The sequence below is a fragment of the Culex quinquefasciatus genome, chromosome 2 (assembly GCF_015732765.1).
Source record: "Culex quinquefasciatus strain JHB chromosome 2, VPISU_Cqui_1.0_pri_paternal, whole genome shotgun sequence".
Classification (NCBI taxonomy): Eukaryota; Metazoa; Arthropoda; class Insecta; order Diptera; family Culicidae; genus Culex; species Culex quinquefasciatus.
In genome coordinates, this window is record NC_051862.1 from 223,627,078 (window position 1) to 223,639,312 (window position 12,235).

A 12,235-nucleotide genomic window follows, 5' to 3' on the forward strand; every position below is an offset into this window, starting at 1 on the left:
TAAAACATGATCTTTTTTTAAATCGCCGTATGGGACATAATGCGCACAAAAACAGATCAACAACGTGCTGTCGAAGCAACAAACTGAAATATCTCGCGAGAAGTAACACTATCCGAACTTTTTCCATGTGTTGGTGAGCATTCACTTTTTCATTCGCGTCTTATTTGCATATCAATTTTGCTTGACAAGCATTTTGATGCTCCGGTTTCAAGCTAGCGTTTATGCATTTTGGTCTCATTTCTTGTTTTACCAGTGGCTAGCAAGGATGTATGGTGTGATAGTTTTGAATTGTTGAGAATAACTTATCGACAGTGCTTGAGGAATTTTCCAAAAGTGAGATCTGATTTGCCGTTTTAATGCAAAATTCTTTTACTAAAATAATCATTAATTTTAGAAATACTCAAGATGACCACAGTTAATCCTTTAAACAATGGAACTGATACACTCTGCCTCGGCAGTGATACAAATCAAGATGAAGAGACAAATTCAACTTCAAAATTAAACTCGTGGATCATACCGGTGAAAAAGTGTGATAAAAACGGCGAAGCGCACAGTTCCAAGCCTGCCATAAAATGTGATTCATCAATCGAACCTCGCCTGGCCCAGATCGGAGCGTTGTACAACCCTAATCGCACGCAGTACATCAAGAAAAAGGCTTCATCCGAAAAGAAAATCGACCAGCTCAACTATTCCGCGCGATTTACCTTTGTCAAACTGGAAATAAAGCTGCACAGTGAGGGCAGCATCATGACAACGGAAAATAACTTTATAGCTGCAGTGAAATTTGAACACCCCGAGCAGCTTGACGATTGTGGCAATTTTGCGCAAGCGAAGGAAGTGCTGATTGAGCAGTTACGAATCACGTGCATCTATCGCGATGGTTTGCGGGAGGCGCGGGACAGTCTACGGAAGAGGTTGATTCCAGCCATCGAAAGTGCCATTGAAAAATCTGCTTTCAATGATAAACATGCCAACAATTACATACAACTGGTGCGGATAGCGAGCATGCTGAACAATAGTGGCCGGATGAGCTATCGAAATCTGTGCAGGGAAATTAGTACCAACAACATTGTGACCGAAGAGTTAAAGTCTTTTTCAAAGGAGCTATTTCAACTAGAGGAGACAGTACTGAAAAGAGATAAATGGTTCGCAGCATTTAAAATTCAAGGAGAAGACCAAAAATTAGGCTTAAATGATGAGCTGGAGAAACTACTGCAGCAGACATATGTTTTTTTCACAAATACTTTGATAGATGGTTCTCCAGAGTCTTTACAAACTGTTTTACGGTCAATGTGTAAAGAGCGCATGATGTTGGTTAGCAGTGAAGATATTAAACTTTTCAAAGACATTGCTTCCTTTTTAAATAAGGAAATATTTCAAAAACCATTGGACGATTTAATTACTTGTTGGAATCATTTGATGGAAGGTATAAAGATTGAAGAAACCCGAGAGGTAGTTTGTTTTACGAAACCTATATTTTTCTTTCTTTGCAAAAGTTTGGAAGAAGTTATAATTAGTATTGCTAATAAGGCTGGTATTGAGTTCCACAAACTTATCACTAGTGACGAAAACGGATGGTATCCACTAAGATCTATAAAATGGAAAGATGAACAGCCGTTAAATCGGTGTCTAGAATTTGAGTATTATTTTATCTTCAAATTGATCAAGCATTTCAAACTAACGCATCATAACAACAGTCCATTCAATTACAGTGTGGCGTTACTGAATAGATCAAAAACAACAAATTATCGAGGCATTCTGGAAAGTGCGAAAAAAATGATAACTTTCAGCAAGCCCAAAAATCATCTCGCAGTTTCAAACGAAATTTTCATCTGGTACTGCATGCTGGACGACGTCCTATCGAATGTGCTGCCCTATGCCGCGATCAAACACGGTGGAGAGCTGGATCTGTTTGGGGACATTTTGCAGAACTACACCAAGTTAGTTCGCGAAGCAGGCCATGCTCAGCTGGAGACGGTGCGCGTGATCAGCCATTCTCTAGGTCGCTTCATCGTCCAAGCAATCCAGCTACTGAAGCAGGACTGCAACGCAACCGTTGAGAAACGCGTACTCCATGGCCAACTGGATGTCGTCGGTCGGGTTGGGTTTGAATCGTCCAATTACTTTCGGGATTTGATCGACGTTTTCAGTGGTTATTGGAGGTGTAGGAATGAGATTATTACTGAGCTGCCGGGGAAAATTGATTTGCCCGAAATGAAAATAATTTGTGACAAACTGTTGGAAATCGTTTTGGTTGCCCTTGGAAAGGGTGTTGGTGCTGGTGAAATAGTAAATTTTTGCCGCACATATAACGACTTAATCATTGATTTGGGTGAAGTTCGGTTCGATTGGTTTGTTAAATTTGCGATCACTGAAACTGAATGTCTTGATACCTCTATTTTGCAAGTGGTTGAAAACAAATGGAGTGACTCTGACAACGCAACATACCGCGTAATCAAACTGGACGATTTTCTTGATGCTCATGATCCACCTCCAAAGCACTACACTATTGACGTAATTAACACATTGCTATCCAACATTCTAATTCAGTTGGGTAAAAATGAATGGAGTCCAAACAACATTATTTCTGCAAAGGATCAAATTTTAACATCTAGTAGTCTGATCTCTGCTATCAGAAGCTCACTCATTTATCTCGCTGAACAGCCGAATTATGTTTCCTTTGATCGGTTTTACGAAGAAAGAGTTAATCCATTTGTTAGCGTGGTGGGAAACAGCTCCAGTAATAGCGATTTTACAACTCGAATCAGTTTAATAAAAGAATCGTTTTGGTACATTCGAAAACAAAATGAGATGAGTATTGATCATGCGTTGGAACTATTCGAAAAACTTAATGAAAATGTTGATAGTGATCTATTACGAAAAGCTTACAATTTATATTGCGAACACTTTGATAAAACCATGGAAGGTTCGATGGGAAAAGAGCATGTAGATAGAGTGCTTTTTGTTGCAAAACAAGTGAAAGAATCTGTAAAGCAAATTCACTTTAAGCTTTGGAATTCACAGTTTAAGCAACTTTCTCTACCAATTATTTTGGCAAAAGTAGCTGCCGTTTGGACTATCCAAGTGTCTGAAGATGTTTCCAGTACAGTGGGATACTTTAAACCGCACTGTATTCAAGTACTCTGTGTATTGAGAATGTTAAGCGCTGATACGGTTGAAGAGGGTGTGGGAAAACATTTTGCGCAAATTTTGACTGGACAAGGCAAATCACTTGTTTTAGCACTAACAGCAGCGATTTTAGCACTAACTGGACATTCCGTGGATATTGTTTGCTACAATATATATTTAGTTGTGAGAGATCTGCTGGATTTTGGGGCTTTTTTTAGAGTTTTAGAAATCGAAGATAATATTGAATACAACACATTTCAGGGCATGGCAAATAAATTAATTACTTTAAGAACAAATGACAATACTGGCAAACGTGTCGATATAAGAGAATTGATAGAAAATCAATTGTTAAATAAAGTTCAACCTTCCCTCGCAGTAGCTGATGCCACCAGAGAAAAATCAATTTTGTTGATAGATGAAGCAGATGTGTTTTTTACAAAAGATTTTTACGGTAAATGCTATTTTCCCGCTGTTCGACCAACGGTCCCAGAATTATACTTGATACAGGAACAAGCTTGGAAAATAGTTAATGAATGTATGTATGAACATGAATTGGATCACTGCAAAGAAAGAATGCTTGCTTCAGACGCAGTCAAGAATCTCAAAGAATTTCACACATTTATCAGAGAATCTCCATATAAACTATTGAAAAAAATTAATGGTGGTTACCAACGGATGTTATATTCAAATCGAAAACTATTTGATGAACATTTGCAAGAAATGATAAATTGTGCTTGGAAAATCAAACAACATTCAGAATCATTTAAATCCACATTCAGACTGAGTGAAAAAGAAACCATTCATATCATGGATGGTACTGGTGAGTTTTCAAACAGAACAAGTCATGGTTATTATAATATCTTCTATTACTTTCAACTAAAGCGAACTGATTTTGTCCCTAAAATAGATGACGAAGACAATTATGGCTATTTTGTAATCAACTGTGGAGCCATTTCTTATGCTCTTTTGCCTCTAAACTATCCTTTGATATTAGGAGTGACTGGCACATTGAACGATCTTAATACTCACGAAAGAGATGCCATTGAAAATCTGTACAAAATAAAACAGCAATCTTTTATGCCGTCTTATTTTGGTTGTTCAAACTTGCGTTTTGATGAAGAAGAGGATTTTCATTATAATATCGCTGTAGAGTCATGGATGAACGAAATCTACCGACATACTTATACTGAAATAGCAGAAAATCGTGCCGTTATTATCTTCTTTGAAACCGATGAAAAGTTAGAAAACTTCCACAAAGAATATTCTTCCAAATTTGATCGCATAAATATCCTAACTAACAACACAAAATCAACCGAGCGTGTTAAATTTATTAACGAAGCAGGCGTTGCCAAAACGGTCACACTGGCCACTCGTCAAATGGGACGTGGAGTGGACTTTAAATCCAGCGTGGTCGTAGAGAAAAATGGCGGCGTACACGTGATTCAAACTTTTTTCTCGCCGGATGTAAAAGAGGAGATTCAAATTAAAGGGCGCACTGCTAGAAAAGATAACAAGGGAAGTTACGAATTGATTGTGTCCGGAAAGGATCTGCCGGAAATGGAGCCTGAAACAGAAATTGATTCAGGCTATTCGTATAAAATCCTCGACAAAGATAGAAGAATAAAGTCGTTGAAAACAAATGAAAAATTGGCTGCCGACATTAAACAAGCACAGAATAATCATGAGCTGACAATGGAATACTTGCAATCATTTTGTGAGAAAAAGTAATTTTTAAACAGTGACATGTTATACTAAAAGTAAATGTATCAAATGAAAAAGAATAATAAAATTAAATATTCCACATAAACTTATCAATAGTTCACTTGTTTGCCGAACAGTCCAAAAAACCCTCACTCCGACCCAGTCAACCTATCAACAAATATGACAAACAATTAGTCGCAAAAGTGCAGCCAAGTCAATTGGGAAGCAGTAATTATTAAATTATGATTATATTCGCGTTTTCGCTTTTCCACCACTCATTTGCAATGTTTGATACGAAGCCCCGACCAAACAGCCCGGTTTAAGGCCGACATGCTGGCCACCAAAAATTCCACCGCAATTTCAGACGTTGGCTTTGAGTCTGCGGAAAGGAAATAAAAAAAACACGACGGCATCACGATCAAGTGGACAATTTGGACGGTAATTACCAGCCAACGATACAGTTATAAATTCATTGAAAATAAATAAAACTTTAAATATCAACCAGTTTTCGGTTCGGACCATATGGCGTCTCGTGGTTTTTATTTTGCCTCTTTCCACCGAAAGTCGTGATCTATCCGTAGCCAGAAGACCCTTTGACTCAGCGGAAACTGTTGAACCGCAGACAGGGTCGTGAAAAATTTGCTTAATTCGATCTAATTTGTTTTAATTCGATTCGATTTGTCGGACAAGTCACAAACTAAAGGGCGCGTCCGATGAGGACATCAAGTAGTCACTGAGTTTTGGAGCCCTTCACCCTAGCATGCTTGGATTAAAATTGATGGTTGCTTTTTATGACAATGTTAAATTTTCCAATTTAAGTTCGATTGTTGTCGCCAACCAGGATAATGAATTTAAAGGGATGACAGTATAAAAATGTCATGCCCCCTGAATCCCACCCTGCACCCTACACGAGCTGATTCGTCTGATTTATGGCAGCATCATTTCGCTGTGGCAGCTTAATTAGATTAATAAAAAAGTAACAATATTTTATTAAAACATCAACCAAGCGCGCCACAGCAGCAGCACCCATGATGCACTGGAATAAAACGACCGGGAAAAACTTACGCCACTCGTCGGACAATTTGTCCAACGAAGCGAAAACTTAATCGCCACCGCAGGATCCAACCCACAAAAGGAGTCTGTCCCGGGTGGGTTGCGGATGAGAGATGAGATGCAATTAAATTATGCGTTTAATTAAATTTCAGCTTTGAGATGTTTATTTGGCGCCATTTTGCTCGCGTCATACGTCATTAGAAGCTCTCAATACGCGGCGATAAAAAAGTGAAGTTCTCACACCCAGTTCCGACACAGCGGAAGTGCAAGGCTAACTTGGCGGTTCCCATGGCAGCGGTCGCTGTGACTGATGATGGGAAACACTTGCTGCATCAGAAGCCTTTTAAGGCGCTGCCGTTTGCTGAGAACGCAGCATGCTATGAGTTATGAACGTTGCTTAATTTAATTGAATAATCGATCGTCAATTGGTTAATTTAACAGCAGTCATTTGTTTTATTTTGAATAGCAGCTGAGTGCAAATCATAATGACTCCTAAACCACCGACATTAATTTCAGTGTTGAAGCCATGTTCGTAAAATCACCTGAAAACTATTAGCTCCAAATACCCAACCCAACCCAACGCCACATCAAAGTGACACCGTGCAGAAGGAAATCGAAGCAGGCGCTGCTGTGCTGCCTAGTGTGATTGAGTGTATATATTTATTTTCAATTTATGAAACACGTTCGTGGCCTGCTACAACCTGTCTGCTAGCGCTGGGGTGACGACAGGTGGGCACCGCCTACTATTGCTCGTAATGACACGCCAACTGACATGTTTGTGAACACCACACTTGCGGTAATGGCAGGGTCGGTAAGTGCACCACCACCACAATTCGATTTCAATTATGTGGTTTGTGAAAACTGTCAAAGGGAAAACCGCATAATAAAAGTTAATCGAAGTGGGTTGAGGGGAGTGATATTGATACTCTCTGGTTCGCCACGTAATTGATTGTGTATTGTGAACAGCAATCAGATTTGAATAGTTTGATGAAATTTTCCATCTTTTTGTTTGCAATATGTATATATCTCGCTTACATTTTCAAAAGGTCCTATGTACATTCGTGGCTTTGAAAAAGTAATCTAGATATTAAATCATAAATATTTTTAATGAAAAAAAAAAATCTTTAAAAATTAATTGATCATCATTCATTCCCAATATAAATTTGTGGGGGTTTCCTTATAAAAAAATAGAATAAATCCAAATGGCAGTGGTAAAATATCAGGTAATCAACCATTCATTTTTTACTATAACGAAGTTTGCAGAACTTGAATTCAAAGTTTAAAAAAAATAAAATAGAAAAACAATATTCATGAATTATTTCGAAGTTCCTAACAAACCATCGGATAATCCTAACAAACCATAATTCTAATCTACGCCTTCTAAGACCAAATTCTCGCCGATAATCAATAGGGGAAGGTGGGGCAAGACGACCAAAGGGGGCAAGAGGAACAATCGTTCGTACGGCCGTAATTTTTACAATTTTGATTATTTCCAGTATGAGGAATTGTTGCTAGCAATGCAATTAGCTGATTCTGCTGACACAAAACCGCCAAAACGACGTAAACTCCACGGGGCATAAGATTTTATGAAGTTTTAAAAACCATTGTTTTCTTATAATATTTGGATGGCACAAAATAAGGTCTAGGGTTCGTTTTAAGGCTCATTTTATCAAAATGCTATTTTTCCTAGATCAGTAGTGTCCCTACCAATGTCTTGCACCTATTATAAAGTATGATTCAACTTTAGGTTATTTTTGTTGAGAGCTTTTAAAAAATCTTGTTCAGGTGGGGCAAGTGTACCATATGGATTTTTAGTATGGAAAAAATTATGAATTGCTACAACAACATATTTTAATGGTAAATAAATACATAAAAGTACTTAAAATTGATAAACAATTGTTAAAAAAAATGTCCATGCTAAATATAGTGATATCATGAAAATTTGCTATTTATCATCTTATTATTTAATTTAAAAATGAAAGAATTTGCCTTGCGAATAATTTATAACATCTTTCAACGAACACTATGATTTTGGGTCGCATCATCATCTTCTATGATGAATCCTGACCAAACACCCTATCCTACTAACAAGTTTTCAGGTTCCTGGCGCTCGTGGGGTGTAAGCACAGAGTAAATCAGCTGCCCTAGTAGCAACCTGCGCTAACTAACATTCCCGTCCCTTAAAATCGAGGTCTACAAACTGACATGGCGGGCGCCGTTGGTGGCCAATGACGGTTACCTATTCGCAATTGATCTAGCTTTAGCAATCATGGTGTTTTATCTTTTCGGCGCATTCATACATGCTGTTGATAAGGGAAACACTACTAGATCGTCGAAGCCTATGATCAGTAGTGCTGAAAGGATATTACGGTTCTGTTCAGCAACGGAGGGGCAACCATGGGTGATCTCTCATGCTCATGCTCATGCTCATGCATTATTTAATTTAAAAATGAAAGAAACGTTTCAAATACATTCTAATCTGATGTATCTAAGTGATAACAGTTCAATTGTTAGCAAATCAACATGTTGTTTCATGCATTGTTCCTCTTGCCCCAACGGGTTGTTCGTCTAGTTGAGTAGAAGGTACGGAAAATCAAAAATTTTAAAATCATTTTTTTACAATCAAAAACAGGATTTTTTTAAAAACTAGTTCTATCAAAGTTTTAGTCAAAGCCTGGAATAAGATGATTATAAAAAATCCGACAGATTTTTTAACGTGTTTGATGGGTTATAACGAGCATTTCCTTAGCTTGTTACACTTTCCCCACTTTCCCCTATAAGCAAATAATTATGCTCAGTAATTCAGGGTTGACAAAATGATTTTCGGAGCACTTTTAAAGCTCTAAAAACAAACATTTTCGTTAAAAAAAAGTAAATTTGGACCTTGAACCTTTGATCCATTTTTAAGACAAAAAAGATACAATTTTAAAACTCAAAAATCTCAAAAATGCGCAGGCCAAGTTTTAAGCGTCAAGTTCCCTTCAGAAGGCTAGAAACTGAGCCAAAGTGTCGAGATTTTGTTTCTTGGTCACATATTTGGTTTCCATTGGTTTATGTGATTACACAATTCATTATTTTTAAAGTTGATGTCAGTAAACGCTTCTGTTTCTTCAAGGTATGATAAATGTGGGCTCTCTGAACATGCTCGGCAGATTTGAATTTAAGTGAATTCCCTGCCAATATATAATGTTGTTAATTTCGGATGTAATTGCCATGAAATTATTTTAAGCAACCATGCGCACCCATGTTTCCGATCGATGTAGCATAAATTAGGGGGTCCGCATGGTTGCATAAGATTTACTAAAATCCAATTCTGTCGATTAGAGCGTGTTCAGGGCACCCAAACCTATCATACAATGATGAAACTGAAGCGTTTACTGGCGGTGTTTTAAATGCTAGATCTTCTCTTTCGAATGCAACATCATCAAATCAAATTGGGAAAATGATAAGTTTGTCTGTATCTTATAAATACCTACAACGATAAAATCTGTATCTTATGTATACCCACAACAATAAAATATTAGTAATTACAACAAAATACTTGAAAACCTAGAGAACTACTCAAGTTTTTTGAAAAAAAATGAGCGATCTCAAGAAACGTAGATATATTTATAGGAGAGAATATAAAACATGATTTGTCATAATCGATTATTTTTTCATCAGAAATAAAAACAATGTTGTTTGCATCGAAATTAAGCTATCAACAATTTTGGAAACAACTGAATATGTACGATTTCGCTTTCAAATTCATGTGGTATAATTTATATAAATGAACACTGTGTAGTTTTAAACTTTTTGAAATAGAATACTAAAAACCAGCAAAACCAGCGTCTACTATATTAATCCGCCTACTTGGACCACACAACAACCCCCAATACTACATTTTTGTGAATGAATCTCAGTAGCCAAACGGCGAGTTTTTTTTTCTTGAACCACTTCAAACTTAATTCACTTCCCGTTGATGATTACGACGATCGCGGTTGTTTCCGGACGAACCGCGCACGGTTCACATGAGCTCTGACAGAGTGGGAAACATTAACGAAAATTATAACCCGATTTTTTTTCACAATATTCGCTCTTATTAGAGCGCCACTGACTCGCGGTCATTTCACCTATATGGAAAAAGGTTAAAAAAACGGCGAAGGAATGCATTAATTAAACCTACTTAAACTCGCGGCCCAGTTATATGTATATTAGTGGTTTCGAACTCCGACAGGCGAGCGATTATAAATAAATTCATAATAGCAATAAAGTCGGTGAAATTTTTATGTTCACTTTTATTCTTATTACCATTTGTTGGCAGACGGTCAGCCAGCAGCAGGTTCCTCTCTATCGTTTCTTCCGTTCCGCGTTTTTGCCCAATTCCTCCTCGAAAAAAATACTCAAAAATGCTCGCAGTTGCCGAAAAGAGAGGTGCGCGCAATCGCGCAATCCATATTAATACTAATTAAATTAATGAGCAGACACCGCGCGTGGATTAAGCTTGAACTGAAAAGGAAGCCCCCAAAATAAAGGTAAAGTGCCTTAGAAAAATGTTTCAAGTGTGTATGAAAAATATTCAATTAAACGAAATTAGAGATTTATAGATGGTATCTAAAAGTGGCCGCACACCGCAGCTACCGAATTTTGCTTCTTTTCTTGAGTAATGATGCCGTATTAAGGCGCCGTCGCCCATCGAAGCAGGCTTTGGACTTACTCGACTCGAAACGCCAATTGTCCAAAATCCAGGCGCAATAAATCACAGCAAATAAAGTATAATTAAAGTGACCATAAAACAAAATGAAAATATCCTGCTCAAATTTAATTATACGCTCGCGCCAACTCAGACCTGAAGCTGAAGCTCTTCCAATAAACGCGAATTTTAAATCGCGAGGCGATTTTCCTCTTCTGCACTTTATATTCCAACCCGGCGATTTTTTTTTACTTTCCATCCCCAGGTTCTCGTTCAGTTGTACAAACAGCATCGACGAAATAAAAATATTCAACGAGCGCATTGAAATTAATTTCGTATTCTTATTAATGATTTGTTGATTTTTCTACATTTAATGAAAGGATGATAACAACTTATGCGAAATTTTTCCCGTTTTGCACACACTGAAATCGAGCCCCGCGCGGAGTAGGCCATGCGCTTGCAGGGCTTGCAGAAGTCGCAGCCTGCTGCACCACCAGCCTGCTGGGAATATTTGTCATTTGAATTTCAAATTTTCTGCAGCTCCCCCGGCTTGTGGATCGTAGCAGGCGCGACGACGACAAGGACGAGGGCAGTTTTTCGACGTCGCGGTGTTTTTTTTCCCGCGCTGACGCCAGCTTGCGATGACTCGCGAGCTCTCATAAAAATTACACGTTTCGTTCTGATGTTGGAATTCGTGTTTGTTTTTTTGGTGGCGATGATTGCAAGAATGTGGCCAATCGGAAATCTGAATACATTCGTTAGCAGTTAAGCTTCAGAAGAAGGCTTCTTTTTGGACTTTAAAAATTTTCCAAAACTAAAAACATATTAAATTAAAAACATTTGCATAACATTACGACAATGTATCTGGCAATACTCAAGCATACTCAGCACTTTTCTCCTAATCACGTCACAAAACGATAAGAATTCTTATCAAAATCCACCGATCGATCACACACAGTTCATTACTTTTTTCTCACGGTTTATATTTGTCCAGGGCAAGTTTAGGGCCCGGTCATCTGTCCGTATTGGGCCGACGACGACGACGAGGTTCGATCGATCGATTTGCGATCACAGTAGGCAAGGTGTGCTGGCTGGCAGCACCTGTTGCTTGGTTACTTGCACAGTGAACTTGAGTGGCTAAAAAATGTTGTTTACTCTCAAATAATTTCCCTTTATTTAGATTTTTTAAATTCTCAAAAAAAATCTCAAATCTTTTACTTCATTTTTTTCGGACAAAATTTAACCCACTATCCTCAAGTTACGATCAGTGATCAAATGGTGTGGACGCGGTGTCGTGTTTAAACACTATCGATAGCAAATGAGACGGAATCGATGAACTGGTCCAGCTTGAGCTAAACCAGAACCGGCCGGTCAGTGCTGAACAGCAGAAGCAGAAACACGTGGATTGGAGCAAGATAAGACGGAGGGCTTTTAGTCCTAATTTGGACACGGTCTCGACGACGACGACGACGACGGCCGACGGGGACCGGCATCTGGTCAGAGCAGGCGAGACGCGCGTAATTTATGTTTAATCTATTGGTTCACATTTTCTACAAAGCAGGCGATGCCGCACCGTTTGTCAATGTGGTGTTATGCGACTTGTTTAATTGATTTATAAAGAAACGTTTATGCGCTATGGCGAGGTGATTACTTACTAGGCTTTGGTTAGTCAGTAGCCTA

The 12,235-nt window shown here is 38.2% G+C and overlaps 1 protein-coding gene across 1 annotated transcript; it reads left to right on the forward strand.

The window, feature by feature from the left end:
• Nucleotides 1–232: 232 nt before the first annotated feature.
• On the forward strand, nt 233–4,923 carry LOC6033629. Its single transcript, XM_038257669.1, has 2 exons — nt 233–333; nt 395–4,923. The coding sequence occupies exon 2, from the start codon at nt 406–408 to the stop codon at nt 4,855–4,857; it is 4,452 nt and encodes a 1,483-aa protein (XP_038113597.1). The 5' UTR covers nt 233–333; nt 395–405; the 3' UTR covers nt 4,858–4,923.
• The last annotated feature ends 7,312 nt before the right edge of the window (nt 4,924–12,235 follow it).